The sequence below is a fragment of the Lissotriton vulgaris genome, chromosome 1_1 (genome assembly GCF_964263255.1).
Source record: "Lissotriton vulgaris chromosome 1_1, aLisVul1.2, whole genome shotgun sequence".
Lineage (NCBI taxonomy): Eukaryota > Metazoa > Chordata > Amphibia > Caudata > Salamandridae > Lissotriton > Lissotriton vulgaris.
In genome coordinates, this window is record NC_141685.1 from 1,489,334,618 (window position 1) to 1,489,357,331 (window position 22,714).

Sequence of the window (22,714 nt, forward strand, 5' to 3'; positions counted from 1 at the left end):
TTTGCTTTATTTTATGTACGTCTTAAGATCCAAGATTGAAGCTATGAACTTCATCAGTAGTTTGCATCTATGTTTTTGCCCGTACTATATAGATTGCCACAGCACATTATTTATGGTTAATGGTGCATTATGAATGTGATTTGAGTAGATGGGATGTATCTTTAAAGTTGAATAACTTTAGCTGCACAGATTTATGCTATTTATGAAAGGTGTTCCTATCTTTAAAGGTATGGTTGTTTTAGTGGTTTTTGTAAAAAGCCTGGATATACTGTTAACTATTGATGTTCACTGTAACATGCTATTTTCTGGTATTCCGATTGTAGGAACAGTATGAGCTGGTTCATCGGGCAATTGCACAGCTGTTTCAAAAGCAATTGCAAATATATGAAAGTCATGGGAGCCTCGCTGATGGGATGGTAAGCACATTTTAAAATCCACTTTTTTGTTGGCATTTGCATTGTCCGGTTAAGTTTTGTAATAAAACATAGTAAGGTGTTCTTTGTTCTATTAATTAAATGTTGTGCCGGTTCCTCTGTGCGATAAGTGTAAAATATAATTTGTATTCTTATATTACTTTATAAGTTTTTATTTGATTTTCCCATCCTTATTTATTGTGTTTATTCACGTGGTTTGTATGCAGAGACCCACATACTCTTTTTAGTTTGCTTAAGGAGTAAATGCATAATCTTCATGGGACAAAATATAATAGACCATGTTTAGGCTGAGAATCACGTTAGACTGTCAAGTCAAAAAACAACTTCCCTTAGAGTCTGTTTAACCAATCCACTTAAACCTATGCTCTCTTGTTCAACTCACAACCCCTGTTATACATTCATTGCCGGTTTCATTAGGGTATGAGTACCACACACACATTAGATATTATTCTCACTTTAGTTAGAAAATCATCAAATCTCATGAAAACAGCAATGCATATAAGTATCGCAAATGCTAAAAAGTTATTTTTTTTTTTAACGCTGTCCTATTGTACTAAAAGAGACTCGTTTTTAAAAACCATTACAAAATGTTGTTGTTCCAGTTCACATTAAAAAACAATTCATTACACAGAAATAAAAAAACATCAAACATGAAAACATGGATCAAAGAAACCGAGAAAACGCACTAAATCAATGTGGCTTTTTGAGTTACTAATCCATTTTGGTTATTGCTCATTAAACAGGGTGATTAAACATATAGGATCCATGGTGTTCTTCACAGCCCCTCAGATATAGTGTAATTGGTGCATCGACGTATTTTGGTGGGTCCCAATGATCCTAACCACCTTCTTCAGGATCAATTAATATCGCCCATAATAATAAAAATGCAATACAACTTTATATTCCAGTATCGTGATAAACTTCTTTGTTTGTCAATTTGTTAGTCTCAATATTTTAGACCTACCGGGGGGTTTCTTTTCCCAGTCTCTGTGCTGCTGCTCTGTCAACTTGGGTGAGATTACACCCCCCTCCACTGACCCATCTTTCAAATTGGAGGAGAGGAGGTCTGGCAGTGGTTCATTCTCCTCTCCTGCTTCATCAGTGACCATCAGCATAGTCATGTCTGCCCTGTCTTGTTGGGGTATCAATCTATTGACATGCAGGACACAATATGGGTTCCTGGGGTTGTTAAGCTATACCATGTAGGGAACCTCACCATTCTTCTCTAGGATTGGATAGTGCCCAGCCCACTTATCCTGGAAGGCCTTGGGTAAGACCAGCTCCAAGACCCACACCAATTGTCCTGGAGCGTACTCTGGCTTAGTAGCCTTTTTGTCATACCAGAGCTTCATGGGGTCTTAGCCGGCCACCAGTTTCCTGTTTGCATTGAACGTGTACTCTGCCATGTGAGATCGCAGGCCTATTACATAGTCCAGCACACTCTCCTTGGCTTCCATGAGAGGCTTTTCCCAAGGCTCTCTCTCACCAGACACAATACCCCTCACAAGGTGCCCACACAACAATTCAAAGGAGCTGAAGCCAGCTCCTTTATGTGGCACCGCCTTGTATGCAAACAGTAGGTACAGGAGGAGAATGTCCCATCTCCTACTGAGTTTGTCAGACAAACCCATGATCATGTCCTTTAGGGGCTTATTGAATCTATTCACCAGACCATTAGTATGGGGATGATATTGGGTAGTGAACTTGTAGGTAACTCCACGTTCCTCCCTCATCGCATTTAGATAAAGGTACAGATGTCAGTCTGGCTCTCTGAAACCACCTCCTTTGGAAAAACCACTCTGGTGAACACACTAAGTAGGGCCCTGGCCACTGAAGGAGTGGTGACGCCATCATAACAGACAACAAGCATTGGAAATGCAATAGGTCTCGCAGTAGTAAAGTTTGAGCTATAGGTGTTGTTTATTTTTTTGTTTTTTATTTATGTGTTGTTTTTTCTAAATAGCTAAATTAATAGCTTTCTTCTTTACAAAGCCAATAGTTATAATTTTTGTAAATGTGACACCTCTAGCATTTGTAAAGCAACATGTTTTGTATTAACGGGACTTATATGTGACTTATATGTATTGATATAAAAAAAATCAATGGCTTAAAAAAACAATTAATAATTAATACGTAAATAAAATGGATTTTATTTTATATTGCCAATAGCGTAAAGTTTATTAAATATATTTAGTGAAGATGCTGTGGTTGCGCTGAGTGAGGGTGGGTGAGGGTGAGTGAGGGGTTGAGGGTGAGGGTGGGTGAGGGGTTGAGGGTGAGTGAGGGTGGGTGAGGGGTTGAGGGTGAGTGAGGGTGAGTGAGGGTGAGGGGTTGAGGGTGAGGGGTTGAGGGTGAGGGGTTGAGGGTGAGGGGTTGAGGGTGAGGGGTTGAGGGTGGGTGAGGGTGAGGGGTTGAGGGTTGGTGAGGGGTTGAGGGTTGGTGAGGGTGAGGGGTCGAGGGTGAGTGAGGGTGAGTGAGGGTGAGTGAGGGTGAGTGAGGGTGAGTGAGGGTGAGGGGTTGAGGGTGAGTGAGGGTGAGGAGTTGAGGGTGAGGGGTTGAGGGTGAGGGGTTGAGGGTGAGGGGTTGAGGGTGAGTGAGGGTGAGGGGTTGAGGGTGAGTGAGGGGTTGAGGGGTTGAGGGTGAGTGAGGGGTTGAGGGGTTGAGGGTGAGAGGGTGGGTGAGGGTGAGGGTGGGTGAGGGTGAGGGAGGGTGAGGGTGAGTGAGGGTGAGGGATTGAGGGTGAGTGAGGGTGAGGGGTTGAGGGTGAGGGTGAGTGAGGGATTGAGGGTGAGGGTGGGTGAGGGTGGGTGAGGGTGAGGGTGGGTGAGGGTGAGTGAGGGTGAGGGATTGAGGGTGAGGGATTGTGGGTGAGGGTGAGGGTGAGGATGAGGTGTTGAGGGTGGGTGAGGGTGAGTGAGGGTGAGGGTGAGTGAGGGTGAGTGAGGGTGAGTGAGGGTGAGTGAGTGAGGGTGAGTGAGTGAGGGTGAGTGAGTGAGGGTGAGTGAGTGAGGGTGAGTGAGTGAGGGTGAGTGAGGGTGAGTGAGTGAGGGTGAGTGAGTGAGGGTAAGTGAGGGTGAGTGAAGGTGAGTGAGGGTGAGTGAGGTTGAGTGAGGGTGAGTGAGGGTGAGTGAGTGAGGGGTTGAGTGAGTGAGAGTGAGGGGTGAGGGTGAGGGGTTGAGGGTGAGTGAGGGTGAGGGGTTGAGGGTGAGTGAGGGTGAGGGGTTGAGGGTGAGTGAGGGTGAGTGAGGGTGAGGAGGGTGAGTGAGGGTGAGGGGTTGAGGGTGAGTGAGGGTGAGGGGTTGAGGGTGAGTGAGGGTGAGGGGTTGAGGGTGAGGGGTTGAGGGTGAGTGAGGGTGAGGGGTTGAGGGTGAGGGGTTGAGGGTGAGTGAGGGTGAGGGGTTGAGGGTGAGTGAGGGTGAGGGGTTGAGGGTGAGTGAGGGGTTGAGGGTGAGTGAGGGTGAGTGAGGGTGGGTGAGGGTGAGGTGAGGGTGAGTGAGGGTGAGGGTGAGTGAGGGTGAGGGTGAGGGATTGAGGGTGAGTGAGGGTGAGGGTGAGGGTGAGTGAGGGTGAGGGTGAGGGATTGAGGGTGAGTGAGGGTGAGGGGTTGAGGGTTGAGGGTGAGTGAGGGATTGAGGGTGAGTGAGGGTGAGGGTGGGTGAGGGTGAGGGGTGAGTGTGGGTGAGGGATTGAGGGTGAGGGGTGGGTGAGGGTGAGTGAGGGGTGAGTGAGGGTGAGGGTGAGGATGAGGTGTTGAGGGTGGGTGAGGGTGAGTGAGGGTGAGGGTGGGTGAGGGTGAGTGAGGGTGAGGGTGAGTGAGGGTGAGGGTGAGGGATTGAGGGTGAGTGAGGGTGAGGGGTTGAGGGTGAGGGTGAGTGAGGGTGAGTGAGGGATTGAGGGTGAGTGAGGGTGAGGGTGGGTGAGGGGTGGGTGAGGGTGAGGGTGAGTGAGGGTGAGGGATTGAGGGTGAGGGTGGGTGAGGGTGGTGAGGGTGGGTGAGGGTGAGTGAGGGTGAGGATGAGGTGTTGAGGGTGGGTGAGGGTGAGTGAGGGTGAGGGTGAGTGAGGGTGAGGGTGAGTGAGGGTGAGTGAGGGTGAGTGAGGGTGGGTGGTGAGGGTGAGGGTGAGTGAGTGAGGGTGAGTGAGTGAGGGTGAGGGTGGGTGAGGGTGGGTGAGGGTGAGGGTGGGTGAGGGATTGAGGGTGAGGGTGAGTGAGGGTGGGTGAGGGTGAGTGAGGGTGAGTGAGGGTGGGTGAGGGTGAGTGAGGGTGAGTGAGGGTGAGGGTGAGGATGGGTGTTGAGGGTGGGTGAGGGTGAGTGAGGGTGAGGGTGGGTGTGAGTGAGGGTGAGTGAGGGTGAGTGAGGGTGGGTGGGTGAGGGTGAGTGAGTGAGGGTGAGTGAGGGTGGGTGGGTGAGGGGTGAGTGAGTGTGAGTGAGGGTGAGTGAGGGTGAGTGAGTGAGGGTGAGTGATGGGTGAGTGATGGTGAGTGATGGTGAGTGAGGGTGAGTGAGGGTGAGTGAGGGTGAGTGAGGGTGAGTGAGGGTGAGTGAGTGAGGGTGAGTGAGTGTGGGTGAGTGAGGGTGAGTGAGTGAGAGTGGTGAGGGGTGAGTGAGGTTGAGGGGTTGAGGGTGAGTGGTTGAGGGTGAGTGAGGGTGAGTGAGATTGAGGATGCGGTGTTGTGGGTGGGTGAGGGAGGGTGAGGGTGAGGGTACATGAGGGTGAGGGTGAGGGGTTGAGGGTGAGTGAGGGTGAGGGGTTGAGTGTGGGTGAGGGGTTGAGGGTGAGTGAGGGTGAGGGGTTGAGGGTGAGTGAGGGTGGGTGAGGGGGAGGGGTTGAGGGTGAGTGATGGTGAGGGGTTGAGGGTGAGTGATGGTGAGGGGTTGAGGGTGAGTGTGGGTGAGGGGTTGAGGGTGGGTGAGGCTGGGTGAGGTGTGAGTGAGTGAGGGTGAGTGGTTGAGGGTGAGAGGGTGGGTGAGGTGGGGTGAGTGAGTGAGGGTGAGTGGTGTGAGTGAGGGTGAGTGAGTGAGGGTGAGTGAGGGTGAGGGTGAGTGAGGGTGAGGGATTGAGGGTGAGGGGTGAGTGAGGGTGAGGGGGGGGTGAGGGTGAGTGAGGGTGAGGGTGAGGGATTGAGGGTGAGTGAGGGTGGGTGAGGGGTGGGTGAGGGTGAGTGAGGGTGAGGATGAGGATGGGGTGAGGGTGAGTGAGGGTGAGTGAGGGTGAGTGAGGGTGAGTGAGTGAGGGTGAGGGTGAGGGGAGTGAGGGTGAGGGAGTGGGGTGGGGAGTGAGGGTGAGGGGTAGTGAGGGTGTGGGAGTGAGGGTGAGGGAGTGAGGGTGAGGGAGTGAGGGTGAGTGAGGGTGAGTGAGGGTGAGTGAGGGTGAGTGAGGGTGAGTGAGAGTGAGGGGTTGAGGGTGAGAGGGTGGGTGGAGGGTGGGTGAGGGTGAGGGTGGGTGAGGGTGAGGGTGGGTGAGGGTGAGGGTGGGTGAGGGTGAGGGTGAGGGATTGAGGGTGAGTGAGGGTGAGGGGTTGAGGGTGAGGGTGAGTGAGGGTGAGGGGTTGAGGTGAGGGGTGAGTGAGGGTGAGTGAGGGATTGAGGGTGAGTGAGGGTGGGTGAGGGTGGGTGAGGGTGAGGGTGAGTGAGGGTGAGGGTGAGGGATTGAGGGTGGGGTGAGTGAGGGTGGGTGAGGGTGAGTGAGGGTGAGTGAGGGTGAGGGTGAGGATGAGGTGTTGAGGGTGGGGTGAGGGTGAGGGGTTGAGTGTGGGTGAGGGGTTGAGGGTGAGTGAGGGTGGGTGTGGGGGAGGGGTTGAGGGTGAGTGATGGTGAGGGGTTGAGGGGGGTGAGGGTGGGTGAGGGTGAGGGTGGGTGAGGGTGAGGTGTGGTGAGGGTGAGGGTGAGGGTGAGTGAGGGTGAGGGTGAGGGATTGAGGGTGAGTGAGGGTGAGGGGTTGAGGGTGAGTGAGGGTGAGTGAGGGATTGAGGGTGAGTGAGGGTGGGTGAGGGTGGGTGAGGGTGGGTGAGGGTGGGTGAGGGTGGGGTGAGGGTGAGGGTGAGGGTGAGGGATGGAGGGTGAGGGTGTGTGAGGGTGAGGGAGTGGGGTGAGGGAGTGAGGGTGAGGGAGTGAGGGTGAGGGTGTGAGGGTGAGGGAGTGAGGGTGAGGGAGTGAGGGTGAGGGTGAGTGAGGGTGAGTGAGGGTGAGTGAGGGTGAGTGAGGGTGAGTGAGTGTGAGTGAGTGTGAGTGAGAGTGAGTGAGGGGGTTGAGTGAGTGAGGAGTGAGGGGTTGAGGGTGAGAGGGTGGGTGAGGGGTTGAGGGTGAGTGAGGGTGAGGGTTGAGGGTGAGAGGGTGGGTGAGGGTGAGGGAGGGTGAGGGTGGGTGAGGGTGAGGGTGAGTGAGGGTGAGGGGTGAGGGATTGAGGGTGAGTGAGGGTGAGGGTGAGGGTGAGGGATTGAGGGTGAGTGAGGGTGAGGGGTTGAGGGTGAGGGTGAGTGAGGGTGAGTGAGGGATTGAGGGTGAGTGAGGGTGGGTGAGGGTGGGTGAGGGTGGGTGAGGGTGAGTGAGGGTGAGTGAGGGTGAGGGTGAGGGATTGAGGGTGAGGGTGAGTGAGGGTGGGTGAGGGTGAGTGAGGGTGAGGGTGAGGATGAGGTGTTGAGGGTGGGTGAGGGTGAGGGGTTGAGTGTGGGTGAGGGGTTGAGGGGTGAGTGAGGGTGGGTGAGGGGGAGGGGTTGAGGGTGAGTGATGGTGAGGGGTTGAGGGTGAGTGATGGTGAGGGGTTGAGGGTGAGTGAGGGTGAGGGGTTGAGGGTGAGGGTGGGTGAGGGTGAGGGTGAGTGAGGGTGAGGGTGAGGGGTTGAGGGTTGGTGAGGGTGAGGGGTTGAGGGTGAGTGAGGGGTTGAGGGTGAGTGAGGGTGAGTGAGGGTGAGGGGGAGGGGTTGAGGGTGAGTGAGGGGGAGGGGGAGGGGTTGAGGGTGAGTGATGGTGAGGGGTTGAGGGTGAGTGAGGGTGAGGGGTTGAGGGTGAGTGAGGGGTTGAGGGTGAGTGAGGGTGAGTGAGGGTGAGGGGGAGGGGTTGAGGGGGAGTGATGGTGAGGGGTTGAGGGTGAGTGATGGTGAGGGGTTGAGGGTGAGTGAGGGTGAGGGGTTGAGGGTGGGTGAGGCTGGGTGAGGGTGAGTGAGGGTGAGTGAGTGAGGGTGAGTGAGGGTGAGTGAGTGAGGGTGAGGGTGAGTGAGGGTGAGGGGTTGAGGGTTGGTGAGGGTGAGTGAGGTGAGGGATTGAGGTGTGAGTGAGGGGTGAGAGGGTGAGGGTGAGGGTGAGTGAGGGTTGAGGGGTGAGTGATGGTGAGGGGTTGAGGGTGAGTGATGGTGAGGGGTTGAGGGTGAGTGAGGGTGAGGGGTTGAGGGTGGGTGAGGCTGGGTGAGGGTGAGTGAGTGAGGGTGAGTGAGTGAGGGTGAGTGGTTGAGGGTGAGAGGTGGTGAGGGTGAGGGGTGGGTGAGTGAGTGAGGGTGAGTGAGGGTGAGTGAGTGGTGGTGAGGGTGAGGGTGAGGGTGTGAGTGAGGGTGAGGGATTGAGGGTGAGGGTGGGTGAGGGTGAGTGAGGGTGAGGCTGGGTGAGGGTGAGTGAGTGAGGGTGAGTGAGTGAGGGTGAGTGGTTGAGGGTGAGAGGGTGGGTGAGGGTGAGGGTGGGTGAGTGAGTGAGGGTGAGTGAGGGTGAGTGAGTGAGGGTGAGTGAGGGTGAGTGAGTGAGGGTGAGTGAGTGAGGGTGAGTGAGGGTGAGTGAGGGTGAGGGATTGAGGGTGAGGGTGGGTGAGGGTGAGTGAGGTGAGGGTGAGTGAGGGTGAGGGTGAGGGTGAGTGAGGGTGAGGGTGAGGGATTGTGGGTGAGGGTGGGTGAGGGTGAGTGAGGGTGAGGATGAGGATGAGGGTGAGGATGAGGGTGAGGATGAGGTGTTGAGGGTGGGTGAGGGTGAGTGAGGGTGAGGGTGAGTGAGGGTGAGTGAGGTTGAGTGAGGGTGAGTGAGGTTGAGTGAGGGTGAGTGAGTGAGGTGAGGGTGAGGGTGTGAGGGTGGAGTGAGGGTGAGGGAGTGAGGGTGAGGGAGTGAGGGTGAGGGAGTGAGGGTGAGGGAGTGAGGGTGAGGGAGTGAGGGTGAGGGAGTGAGGGTGAGGGAGTGAGGGTGTGGAGGGTGAGGAGGGTGAGGGTGAGTGAGGGTGAGTGAGTGAGTGTGAGTGAGTGAGGGGTGAGTGAGTGAGAGTGAGTGAGGGGTTGAGTGAGTGAGAGTGAGGGGTTGAGGGTGAGGGGTGAGGGTGAGGGTGAGAGGGTGGGTGAGGGGTTGAGGGTGAGAGGGTGGGTGAGGGTGAGGGGTGGGTGAGGGTGGGGTGAGGGTGAGGGTGGGTGAGGGTGAGGGTGGGTGAGGGTGATGGTGAGTGAGGGTGAGGGATTGAGGGTGAGTGAGGGTGAGGGTGATGGTGAGTGAGGGTGGGTGAGGGTGAGTGAGGGTGAGGGATTGAGGGTGAGGGTGAGTGAGGGTGGGTGAGGGTGAGTGAGGGTGAGGGTGAGGATGAGGTGTTGAGGGTGGGTGAGGGTGAGGGGTTGAGTGTGGGTGAGGGGTTGAGGGTGAGAGGGGGAGGGGTTGAGGGTGAGTGATGGTGAGGGGTTGAGGGTGAGTGATGGTGAGGGGTTGAGGTGTGAGTGAGGGTGAGGGGTTGAGGGTGAGGGTGGTTGAGGGTGAGGGTGAGGGTGGGTGAGGGTGAGGGTGAGTGAGGGTGAGTGAGTGAGGGTGAGGGTGAGTGAGGGTGAGGGGTTGAGGGTGAGGGGTTGAGGGTGAGGGTGAGGGTGGGTGAGGGTGAGGGTGAGTGAGGGTGAGTGAGTGAGGGTGAGGGTGAGTGAGGGTGAGGGGTTGAGGGTTGGTGAGGGTGAGTGAGGGTGAGGGATTGAGGGTGAGTGAGGGATTGAGGGTGAGTGAGGGTGAGTGAGGGTGAGGGGTTGAGGGTGAGTGAGGGTGAGGGTGAGGGTGAGTGAGGGTGAGGATGAGGTGTTGAGGGTGGGTGAGGGTGGGTGGGTGAGGGTGGGTGAGGGTGAGGGTGAGTGAGGGTGAGTGAGGGTGGGTGAGGGTGAGTGAGGGTGAGGGTGAGGGTGAGTGAGGGTGAGTGAGGGTGAGGGTGAGTGAGGGTGAGGGTGAGTGAGGGTGAGTGTGAGTGAGGGTGAGTGTGAGTGATGGTGAGGGGTTTAGGGTGAGTGATGGTGAGGGGTTGAGGGTGAGTGAGGGTGAGGGGTTGAGGGTGGGTGAGTGAGGGTGAGGGTGAGTGAGGGTGAGGGGTTGAGGGTGAGTGAGGGTGAGGGGTTGAGGGTGAGGGGTTGAGGGTGAGTGAGGGTGAGGGGTTGAGGGTGAGGTTGAGGGTGAGTGAGGGTGAGAGGGTGAGTGAGGGTGGGTGAGTGAGGGTGAGGGGTTGAGGGTGAGGGGTGGTGGGTGAGTGAGGGTGAGGGGTGGTGGGTGAGTGAGGGTGAGGGGTGGTGGGTGAGTGAGGGTGAGGGGTTGAGGGTGAGAGGGTGGGTGAGGGTGAGTGAGGGTGAGGGGGTGAGGGTGAGGGTTGGTGAGGGTGAGTGAGGGTGAGGGGTTGAGGGTGAGGGATTGAGGGAGGGTTGAGGGTGAGGGTGAGTGAGGGGGAGGGGTTGAGGGTGAGTTAGGGTGAGTGAGGATGAGGTGTTGATGGTGGGTGAGGGTGAGTGGTTGAGGGTGAGTGATGGTGAGGGGTTGAGGGTGAGGGTGGGTGAGGGTGAGTGAGGGTGAGTGAGGGTGAGGGGTTGAGGGTGGGTGAGGGGTTGAGGGTGAGTGAGGTTGAGGGTGAGGGGTTGAGGGTGAGTGAGGGTGAGTGAGGGTGAGGGTGAGTGAGGGTGAGGGGTTGAGGGTGAGTGAGGGTGAGGGGTTGAGGGTGAGTGAGGGTGAGTGGGGTTGAGGGTGAGTGAGGGTGAGTGGGGTTGAGGGTGAGTGAGGGTGAGGGGTTGAGGGTGAGTGGGGTTGAGGGGTGGTGGGTGAGAGTGAGTGAGGGTGAGTGAGGATGAGTGAGAGTGAGGGGTTGAGGGTGAGTGAGGATGAGTGAGAGTGAGGGGTTGAGGGTGAGGGGTTGAGGGTGAGTGAGGGTGAGGGGTTGAGGGTGAGTGAGGGTGAGGGGTTGAGGGTGAGTGAGGGTGAGGGGTTGAGGGTGAGTGAGGGTGAGGGGTTGAGGGTGAGTGAGGTTGAGGGGTTGAGGGTGAGTGAGGGTGAGGGGTTGAGGGTGAGTGAGGGTGAGGGGTTGAGGGTGAGTGAGGGTGAGGGGTTGAGGGTGAGTGAGGGTGAGGGTGAGGGGTTGAGGGTGAGTGAGGGTGAGGGTGAGGGTGAGTGAGGGTGAGTGAGGGTGGCTGTTAAATCTGCAGAGATTGCGGGAGGATAATACGTTAAAAAAACATTTTTTTTTAAAACCAAGCACATCAGCGGTTTCCACGAAACAGAAGGTCCTACATTTCTTCAGTTATTCAATAAGCAAACTAGAACACACACAAAACTACATTTACCAGAAGCATTCCATTTAGCGCCGTGCACTTGTCAATCACCTGACAGTTGGCAAATCCTCATAATGTGATTATTTCTGTGCTCGTGGATTACTTCGTTGGCAGGCTAATCCTTCGAGGCTATGTAAACAAGTCTCCCGAATGCAATTCAGAGGGAGAAAGTAATGGGGCAGCTAATTGGTTAATCCACGCACTTAAGTCTCTGAACCTCTGCATAAAGATCTGTTTTCTTTACGGTCTTGGGAGGCGAGGCTTGTTTTGTTTCAACATGTCAGCTTTACCTAGTCCGGCGGCTGTTCCTCAGAGCGCTCTCTGTCTGGCAGGCCCACCCCTACCCCAGCATGGATAAAGAGGAGGGAGGGGCGACAGATACGTTTACCAGCCTTTTCTGTGGTGCTGTAAGGAGAAAAGTGTTAGCGAGAAACCGTGAAACACGGAGAGTCGGGAATTACAGCATTATTTTAAAACAGGAAACCCTGAAAGAGGACATAGATGAAATAAGAAGATAAAAAGAATGGTTCTGCGCCCTGTGCACAAGAGATGATCTAAGGGACACATCGATTACTTCTAATGAGAAAGCACAGACGACAGAGCGCATTAAAGAATTCGAGAGAACGAGCTCCGATACTCATTCTTTGGAAGGGCTCCATGAGAACAGAGCCTGGAGGCACTGATTGACAGCAGGCAGCGGGAAAGGTGCAAAGGGGATTTTATTTGGGTTGTAGCTTAATGCCTGCGGTGGCCTGTGTGTTTTGAAGTAGCAAGAGGCTGTATGAACAAGACGGAGGGAAGAGAGGGGAGGGGGGAGGAGAAATGCAACACGGCGGGAAGGGGAGGGGGCGGAGCGGGTAAAATAAACAAAGAAGACGGAGGGAAGAGAGGGGAGGGGGGAGGAGAAATGCGACACAGCGGGAAGGGGAGGGGGCGGAGCGGGTAAAACAAGACGGACGTGCACAGGCTTTTAAGCTCAATGCGCATGCGCATTGAGCTTAAAAGTCACGGGCACTGCAAGGAATCCCCACGATTCCTTGCAGTGGATAAAGAGTGGATAAGCCCCCATAGTCTCGCTTGCTCGATGCGCATGCGCATCGACAGGCGAGACCTAAAAATGTAACATGAATAGAAGTTGGTGGAACAGAAATACTTGTATAAGTACTCGAATGGAAAAATAAGAGAGGCTAACAATAAGCTGCCCTTTTTTTCGATGCTCTGTGTGCTGAGGAGAGAGCAACAATACAACTCAGGCTTGATATGAACAGGTCTTTGACGATTCCCAGTTAAAGTTTATGCTTGCAACCACCAGAGCCCTGTGAATGGATAGGGCCCAGCCCACTTATCCTGGAGGTCCCTGGGAGCGACAGGCTCCAACACCCACACCAACTGTCCTGAAGCGTACTCAGGCATAGTAGCCTTTTGGTTACACCAGAGCTTCATGGTTGACTTTGCCTTTTGCTTATTCAAGGAGATGGGAGATATATGCATCCCAAAGGAATATCACACCCTTCTTCATTTGCTGAATGTGTTAAAGTGAAGAAGATGTCGCATGGACTTGGCAGTCATGGAGCTTTGCACAACTGATTGTTTCTCCACAAATTTTAGGAATTATATAATCTTTTCTTATTCTCAGATCAGGCCCAATTGGGTTTAGGTATGTAACAACATATTTGTATACAGTTTGTCCCTTGAGTCCTTAGCTCATATTAGTCATTGATCAATTTTGAATGCTAGATTCAAACTAGTGGTTTACCAAGGAAAACTCTTCTCTATGAGAGATGGTCGGTCAGTAGACTTCTAGTTCGATCACCATCTTAGCTTCTGCAGTTAATTCTAGACTTTGCCCCTGAACGTATGTTTTTTTTTTTTTTTTTTACCCGACAGTGACGCATGGTTGGATACTGTGAGGAGACATTATTTATGGTATCATACGGTGCTGATTTTTTTCCACAGATCTATTTACATAGTGTGTCTATTGAGGAGAAATTGTGTGATTAGAATCCTCCCTTAAACTTTTGTTTATATTTTTACTATATTGTTTCACTGTACTTTGTCTGTGCATGAATTTGCAAATGACGTTTATTATTTTGTTAATACAGAGGTTCATACTCTTATTACCCTGCCCTTATTCATAATTAAGTCTCAAGTTGTATTAAATCCTGCAGCTTTCGATTTTACATTTTGATATTTTGAACGGAAATAATAATCCACTCCTATATAATGATATTGAACCTCTTAAAAGTGCTACTTTGAGCTGGGCCAATGGTATCCATAACCTCTCATTGGCAGGGCCCAAGCAATGTGGAGAGTATGTGGCTGAGGGTTCAGCCTCCTATAGCTTTCAAGCTCATGATGGGTTGATCAAATAATGTGAGCTATTTAGATGGTATTTTATGTTATCTAGAACTTGTATAGCGTACAGCTGCCTCAGGTGTGATACTGTAGCATCACACTGTCCAAAATGTATTGTCAAAGGTCAAAGGGTAAGTTTATTTAGATCGTAATCTTTAAACCAATACACAGTACTTACTTTCATTAAAAACAATATCTATCAACAGTAATACATACAAAATTCTCATTAAGATCTCATTCCTTTGAAAGGACTAAATGGACTTCTTCCAGACGTATGACATTTAAAACTGGGTACACATATTATCAATTACCCCAAACGATTTTTGTCATTGTAAAATTCATAAAACCGGTTATCTCTAGACACAAATCTATTTAAAACCTTAAAATCTATTTCTGACTTGTTAAAAACTCTGTACAACCTTTATAAATTTCCCAAGTGCAATTACAATATCAATGCTTGGAAGTTCTGTAATTAGATCAAGTGCTTGACTCCTATTTCTTATATCATATTTTACGAATATTGGACGCAGCCAAAGTTTACGCTGTTCTAAAATATTTATACAGTCCAACAAAAAGTGCAAGGTATCCCCTTTTGTACCCAACCTGCATTTACAGTGCCCATTGGGGTCCAATATTTTGGTTTTGAGTTCTTTATTTGATATCCATGGATTGATCCCAATGCGTAACCTTAGGATCTCTTGCCTAAACCACGGGTTAGTCAATAGATCCAAGTAAGGGAACCAGGTTTCCTTTGCCCATGCATTCATCATAAACTCCACCGATATTTTTTACCAAGATACTCCCTATCCGTGCTTCTAGTAGCCGCTTGTCCTTTGGTTCTTAGCTCATGTTTAGAGCACTCGATTGTTAGCGAATCACAAGATATATCCACTTTTATATTTTCGCAGACCTGTAACATTCTCTTCCTACACATTTTTGCCCATTTTAGGTCACTGTAGTATTTCATTTCGACACCAATGGGCAACATTTTGATCGTTTTCAAGGCGTTTCCAAAATCTAATTACTGCACATTGTGCCTGGACCCCCCAAGCAGTTGTCCCTACCTCTGTTCTTATGGCTTGCACCATTGCCGATGGGGGTAGGGATAAGGGCTTTTTCAAGCATTTTCCTTCCTCCAGGTCCCAGACTGCCTTACCGCTCAAAGGATTTCTGCTCCGTAGAGGACTTGTGGTGGAATCATCGCATCAAAAGCTTTCAATAGTGGTCGATGAGACTTATCCCCATAAACCCGGTTAAACATTTTTAAACCAGCAATTGAAGTTTGTAACTTTGCTTTTTGGGCTTCAAGGTGTGTTTGCCAATTTAATTTTTTATCGAACCATACACCTAGGTATTGGTATTCATTTACAGATTCTAATTTAAGATCCCCTAGGCACACCTACAGGTTTAGTTAGTCATATGTGTGGTTGTATGTCTTATGTGAGAATTGTTGAGTGTGGTGCATGAGGTGGTCTGATCTACTTCTATTATTGTATGTGTTGCTGCTGGTATGTAAGCATATATTTATATGATGTGTGAGAGGTGATAAAGGATACCTAATGCAGCTTTAATCTCAAGTATCTGACTGAGTCATCGCATAGTGGGTTTTCTTACCTGTTCTTTCAATTGGTGGCTCAGTGTCCGATATGTGGTTGATGTGGTGTCTAAGGTGGATTCAGGATCATGTGAAAGTTTGAAACTTTCAGATGATCCTTTAAAGATTTTTATGGCTTTAAAAAACATTAGATGATTTTAAGGTTGGGTGATTCTATTCTTGTTGTATCTAAATTCAGAGTGCGTTCCAAATTTTGTTAGCTTGGAAAATATGACCTCTAGGTCGGGGTTCCGAAAAGATGCACTTCATGTTGTAGTAGTACGTTTAAATGGATGCTTACTCTGGGGTAGGGTCTGAAATGTTTGTTGGAGGAACAGATTTGATGAAGGAATCCTGATCCGTTTTATTCCAGTTGTGCAGTGCTTTGTGTTCTACTTACAATGCCTTGATCTGGTGAAACATTGGCAAGCAGTGCTAAGTCACAATGGCTGGTGTTATGTGGCCTAAGATTGTACCCTTTTTAAATTCCTTAGGAAGAAATTTGGTGCTTTTAGGTCAGGTCTGTTCTGGCAATCAAAGTGTAAGAGTGCAAGAGCGGCTGTGACTTTAACCCTGTGAAGGAAACTAGTCAAATGTAATACTACCTTGGAATTCAGGGCATGTTGGTATTCATCATCAGTTTATGGTTCCAGTATTAAATATTCGTCTTGGATGAGGCCTACGCTTTTTGATGAACTTTAGTGGTGCATGTCATAATCCTGTAGCCAAAGCTGGAATCGTGTATTAGTAAAGATTTTCTACATCTTGGGGTTTCTGTTTTGTCAGATTCAAGATTTCGATGTGTAACATCTTCAAGCCTTTTCCAGGCATCAGGCAAGGTGCCATCATCAAACTCTGCTTCTAGATTTTGAAGATGATCTGTCTCTCATCTGTGTATTAAGGCTTGTGAGACTGAAGGATTTCATCCGTTCAGCCAGGAGACTAAAGTACATCAATTTAGGGAAGAGCTCACAACACATCTATTTTAAGAACACGTCATGCTGACACATTAACAGTACTCTTTGTCAGATTCCAGCTACCCCTCTAATCACACTTTGCATTTGACCCTGTAAAACATTCTTCTGGCTTTTGGTTTGGTTCATGATAGTCATATACCACTTTAATTAATACATACATACATGCTTGACCCCTAGTAAATGCCATAACCTAGTTGGATATGTTTGAAGGTATATGTTTGTAGGAAGATGAACTCATTATTGTTTAAGGCGGATGAAGTCTGGTGCACTATGCTGGCTGATGACCGGATTAAATTCAATAGTGATCTGACGGGATTAGCTTCTTTGTAATAGGTTTATGAATGAATGTTTCAGTTAATTTCGCAAGCCTTCAGGAGAAGGGAATGTACTGATTATCATCTGAACAACCTTTACAGTGGACCTACTAGGAAGAACTTATTGAAAACAGTCTGGGCTTGAGTCCTCTGAGGATCCAGATTTATTGTTATGAAATGTTAGAGTATTCTTTTGCTATGAGATTAAGGCATTCAAGGTTCTTTTATCGTTGGTCAGAGGTCTAATCTTATTGAGATTGTGGGCTGTTAGCGGGCTCAACCAGTGTATAGTTCTTTGGCCTTTGGTTTGTTAGATAGCATTATTATTTGAGCAAGTTTTGGTTCTTTAACTTTGAGATCATTTTGAAAAACGTATTTTCAGGGAACAATGCAAAGGAGATGAGAAGAAGTTTTTTTCTTTTTGGATGGTAGCTGTGTAGATATGCAATTAGGGATTGTATCAAATTATCCTCTCTAAATAAATCTTTCCCCGTTTGCTTTGAGTTTTTATTTTTGCAGAAGGAAGTTTGCTTTCATTTTGTTTGATAGCCATTCATTGAATTAAGTTGTTGTCAAGAAGCCTAAGGTCTCAGAAGAGGGTCTTCAGCGGGTCAAAATATATTTTTGAATCTAATTTCAGATACTTCCGATCACGATATTCAGTTAATGGAAAATTGTTTAATGTTGTTTTTTCAGATTTTGGTACACTGATGCTCATAGTAAAGGAAAGAGGATCACTCAAGGTCCAAGGTAGAGAATATCTTGAATTAGTTATTTTTCCACTGTTATAAAAAATGTCATCCTGGGAGTAAAGTGAATCAGTAATTTTTTTATTTATTTATTGAAGTTTTGTATAGTGCTAGCTGGACCCGGGGGTATCGGAGCGCTTCGCAGCAAATGGAGATAGGCAGCAAGGAAAATAAACCTAGAAAAAGAGGAATCAAGAACAGGTAGGAAATAGTCTGTAAAACAGCAACTTGAGCGCAATATGGGACTGAGCTTAAGAGCGAATCAATCTGCTCTGGATTCAGAGAAATATCGGACTTCACCATCAGGCGTGGGGTTCTCGTTAAGCACCGGAGCGTTCAAGGAAGAGGGCTTTGAGTAGGGATTTGAGTTTCGGGAAGGAGGGAGTCATTCTGATATGGGGAGATGGCGTTCCAGATCCTGGGAGCATTCCCCGCAAAGGATTTATTTAAGGTATTGCGTTTGTGATTTAGAGGGATGAGTAGTAGTGTGTTGGAGCTTCTGAGGTTCCTGGATTGACCCGCCCTTTTGAGTTTGGTGTACAGGTATTCTGGTTTGCCTGTATGCAGGGCTTTATGTGTGAGGCAGGCTGTGCAGAAGTTGGCTCGTTGGTCAATCGGGAGCCATTTCAGTTCTTTGAGTGCCGGAGAGATGTGGTCATATTTCTTTGTTCCTGTGACCATTTTTGCTGCTGCTTTGAGGGTGGAGGTGAGAGGTCCGAGGTGCAACTTGGCTGTTCCAGTCAGTACAGCGATGCCATAGTCTATTCTGGAGAGCACAAGTGCCTGCGTGGCCTCTTTAAGATCTTTGGGGGGGAGGAAGGGATTAATTTTATAGAGAAGTTTCAGATTCATGAACGCGCTTTTGGCGGTTTTAGAGATGTTTATTCATGGCCAGTTTGGGGTCGAGAGTGATTCCTAGGGATTTTGCAGATTCTGTTGGCGTTATAGAGACATTGAGGGCATTTAAGACTTTGAGCCATTCCACTATTTGTGGGTTTTCATCTTTGTTCGAGATTAGGAGTACTTCTGTTTTCTCTTCATTCAGTTTGAGGTGGTTGGTTGAGAGCCAGTGTTGGACCTCCATGAGTGTAGCATTTAATCTGTGAATGTCTGCGATCGAAGTGGTCATCCCCGTAAAGGTGGAAGGGGATGTTGGATTTCCTTAGAAGTGCGGTGAGGGGTTCCATTTAGATGTTAGAGTTGCGGGGAGAGTACTGAACCTTGAGGGACTCCTCTGCTGAGGGGGAGGGTGTCTGATTCAAAGCTGTTGATCTTTATTCTTTGAGTGCGGTTGTTAAGAAAGGAGGAGAACCATTTTAGGACTGTCTTTTGGATGCCCGCTCTCTCTCGGAGGACATTAAGTAGGAGGGTATGATCTACTGTGTCTAACGCAGTCGAGAGGTCAAGGAGAATGAGAAGGCTACAATGGTTGGCGTCTAGTGACATGTGCAAATCGTCAAGGAAATTTAGGATTGCGGTTTCAGTACTGCAGCCTTTCCTGAACCCTGACTGGAGAGGATCCAGTAGATTAGAATTCTCTAGATGTTGGTTTAATTGTGAAAGCACACATCTTTCAAGACTTTTGGCTAGGAACGGAAGGTTCGAGACCGGCCTGAAGTTGTTCATGTCCATGAGGTCAAGGCCAGGTTTTTTCAGCAGTGGTGTGACTTGTCCTAGTTTAAGGCAGTCAGGGATGTAGCCCTCGCTCAAGGAGCTATTGATGATCAATCAGCTTTGGAAAGCTGTTGGAGAGTCTTCTTGTTCACAATTGATCCAGTTTTCTAAGCTTTGTATTTGAAATACCCCATCAGAGAGTTTGTATAAATGCATGTGTGGTTTACTATGCAGCTCAGAGCCCTCCCCTTCACCTGTGGCAAATAGTTTCCTTTCTCAACTATTGATAGCTCTTGTAACTTGCCTCCAGGCTTTAATTTCCATTATTAAGTGTGTTTTCTGCTTACCTAAAAATACACATGACACATTGCCTTAATTCTCAAGTGTGTCCCGGATAAAGTTCCAATGTTATATTCACCTGCCAGTAAAATGGTGGTGTGAGCTTTACACTTTACTGTTGTTCACATGTTTAAATCCTTTCATAATGGCATTGTATCATACTATGATGAGAACCTGCTATCTTTATTTGTATGAGGACCACTTTATTTTGCAGTTTTAGGGAGCTGTGATGTTGAAACAATGGCCTAGTAAAATGCCTTCATTATGTACTTGACTGTTTCCAAATAGAACCGCTTGGTTAGGTTTTCCTAAATTCAGTGTTGAACCTGTGTTTGCTATGGGAATGCTGTTCTGGATGTTTGTGAATATCAGTTGAGCTCTCTGAAGAGAGGTGAAATGGAGACGAGTCAAATGGTGTGTGTAAAATTATATTTACTATATTTCATGGTAGGTTTGTGTTTAGAATGCAAGAGAATATTGTGCATCTTGTGCAATCATAGTTTCATCCCCCTTATACCAAGTGATGAAAATAACTAACTTTTTGACATTTAAGGATGAAATTTGCTCAGAGGACACTGGTAATGCTTTGGAAGCTGAGAATACGGATTCACCCCCACCAAAGCCTCCACGGATCCGCAGGTGATAATATGAATAACTAATTTGTGTATTTGTTAAAGTTATATTGTAAATGAATCAGGTTCTTAATATTGTTATATTAGCATGTAGCTCTGTTTTGTCTAACCCTCCTCCCAACTGGCAGTCAGTTGCAGAGTAGAAGCGTTTGGTTTAAATGTTTTTTTTTTTTGCCAAGAGACACCCGACATGGTAAATGTTTCCTCTTCAGGCCCTGGCCTGGTTTCCTCCCTGTGTTTACGAGCATTTCAGCCCAGGCCCTTTTTTTAAAGCAGAACATATAAGAAGGGTATGGAAGAAAGACAGAAATGACACAAACTAGCGCCTGCAGCTCTGAAATAGCATCTCCAATTGGGTTGTTCCATTTGGAAGTCTATGGTTAATTGCTATCCACAGCTCTGTCTTAATTTGTGTTTTCCTGAGTGCCCTCTGTTGGGATTGCCAATAGTGGTGGTTTTTTATCACTCCTTTGTTCCTCAGTTGGATTTGAATCTTGCATTTGCTTTAGTGGCTTCTCGACCGTGTCTGTCCAATTTGACCCCTAACCGTAAACATAGTTCTTTTGCTCATAGTATCGAACATCCTCAGGCTATCTTTATCAACCCTTAACATTTTCCACATGGATAAGTTTTTGCTTTGCACTTGCACATCCTTCTTACCCAAGGTGGTGTCAGCACTTCATATGGGCCAGTCTGTCACACTTTATTTTCTTTCCTCCTCCCCATTCAACTTAGAAGTAGGAACAGATGCTTAGGCAGGACTCTAGACTTTGTGTCAAAACTAAATTGACCACATGCGGCAGGAAAGAGTTAATGACCATCCACTTGTGGACTTAGCTGGCTTCAAGAAGGACAAGGTGGTGACCAAACAAACCTTTTCGTTTTGGTTCATCGTCTGCATACAGATTTTGTGATGTCCTGGCCACAAAAGATCCTCTAGGCTAGGGGAGGTTCCTGCCAACTCCACCAGGGCCCTGGCTGCTTCTTCGGCTGTTGTTAGAGGTGCCACAGTTTCAGACATCTGCCTGCTTTTGCTAAGCAGTACAACCTCATGTCTGAGGCATGCAGTGACTGATACTTTGTCCATGTTGTGTTGCTTGGGCCGCCTTGTTTAACCAGCACTATTCAAATCCATCTCCCTGAGAGGCACTGCTTTGGAACGCATTCATAAGGTGAGGGATCTGTGAGAAGGTGTATTCATTAGATTACAACGTTGCTTACATGTGGCAGAAATATTTCCTGTGGCCCCAATCTTTCCACAGATTCCTCCTTCCCCTCCTTCATTACTTAGTGTTGAGATTAGTAAGATCTAAAAGTATGCAAACAAATTACATGCTTTATTTGTTGCATTGTAAAAGATTCAGGGAGTGATGCAATGGTGACAGTTGGTGCCTAATAAACACTGGTGACGTCACATCCACATGTGAAGATGTGGGGAGGAACTGCATGGCACCACCTGGTGGTTCTGGAAAGTCACTGCTAGGAAAGTATTTGAGACCAGCTGAAGGAGTATTTATAAGGTGAGGAATCTGCCTGTAGAACATTTCTCCAAAATCAGTATATATAAATATATTTACTAAAGGTAAGGAAGTTTTTCTTTGATATTCTGCATTTACATTCTGCAATGGATTATGGTTCCTAATGGGATTTCTTCCTTGTTTATTACATTTTTAGGTCTTTCTCCTGCGTTGCAGTGTTCAGCACTGCTCGCGCAATGAGAGACCTCTCGAGGGGGGTTTGAAAATGGACCTAGGAATCGCACACGCTGGTGCATGTGCTTTTCCTTTTGGTCCACACTATTGGCCTTTGCGTGCTTCTTTTTATAAAAGACAGCACACAATTGGCCAAAGGCAGGCGCATTGCTCTGCCCATGGCCTATTGGTGTCTGTTATGAGCACCGGCCGTCATGTGGTTTCAATTATCATGCCCAGACACTGGCGTGATAATTGAAATCACATGGCTCGCTCGCGTGCACCACTCGCCAAATTGTTTTTTTTTTTGGTCCATTTCCCAGGGAAGCAACTTAATGAAAGAAGGAAAGAGGTGGGCTGCTCGGGCTCACCACTCGTTTAAATGTTTTATCTGAATTCTGACTCGCATGAACAAGAGTACTTAGTAAGTGTCTTGCATTGGAGCTTAATGGACGGTGGTTTCCACAGAGGGCTTCTGGTTCCAACGGAGCTTAAAGACAGACGAGGTGGGGGGGGTTGTATGAGTGATTACTGAGAGTCTAAGGGCCTAGGCCTGCTGTCCGACACCAAGTAGATAACGTGCTAGAGAGATCAGGAGATGAGGCGAGTAGTGAACCCCAACCGAGGAAGACAAACTGCCAACACAGAAGCTCGGAGACACTTTGGGCCTGATGTAGGAAAGGTTATAATTCGGAAATAGCGAAAATCAATGAATTAGAATCTGCAAAACTCTACACAGTATGTACTAAGCATCATCACAATCAAACTGCTAGCTCATAGTATTCACTATTTTGTGGTTAGTCTCTTCCCCTCCTTTCTCTTTCCCTCACTGAAACTTCTTAAACTCTTCCCTAAAGTAAGTTGTACATTTTCCTCAGAGGAGACGACAATTACATTGTTTTTTGCCCGTCTGCGAATTTCCTTGCTGCACACAGTGCCACAAGGAGGCATGTTTCAAACTCTTAGATAGGTAGATATAAAAACAGAGGCTGCAAAATTTTTTTTGTTAAAACAAACTGGGAAATATAGCCTACTAACATCTCAACCTCCCATAAAAAGCTCCTCGAAAATGTCGCCCTATATACGAATCCTAAAAGACGCCAATCCTCCCGCCCACCCCACATACATTAGGGCTGGGTTGATTGATTCAATTTCTAGTCCTAGCCCACATGGGCCAAGTGCTGGATACTGTACTAGGGGTTAGGTAGAATTTGTTTTTCAGCTATGACAAGTATGGTTGTGAGAGTTTACGATTAGGAGGCTGCAAAATATGTTTTTACAGTCTAGCTTTTCATATGCTACCACATTAGGTACAGAGGGGTGCATAGGTAGGTCATAGAACTAGTCGGAACAAGTGTGATAATAGCGGACAGGTTGGAGAGGAGTCCCCCACAAAATCTGAGCTTTGCGGAATTACCCAAAAGCCAAGCTCCCTTAAACAGTCTTTCTAGAAGATGGCGCACACCCACTGACAAGGCTACCACCTACCAGGTCC

At 48.6% G+C, this 22,714-nt stretch overlaps 1 protein-coding gene across 3 annotated transcripts in view; it reads left to right on the forward strand.

The window, feature by feature from the left end:
- The window catches only part of PTPN12 (protein tyrosine phosphatase non-receptor type 12), a 592,849-nt gene that overhangs the window by 362,540 nt on the left and 207,595 nt on the right, over positions 1–22,714 (forward strand). For all 3 annotated transcript variants that reach the window (XM_086967364.1, XM_086967365.1, XM_086967366.1), the window contains 2 exons: positions 324–416; positions 19,450–19,535. In XM_086967364.1, coding sequence (XP_086823490.1) covers positions 324–416; positions 19,450–19,535 — 179 coding nt within the window. The remainder of the gene's footprint in view (positions 1–323; positions 417–19,449; positions 19,536–22,714) is intronic.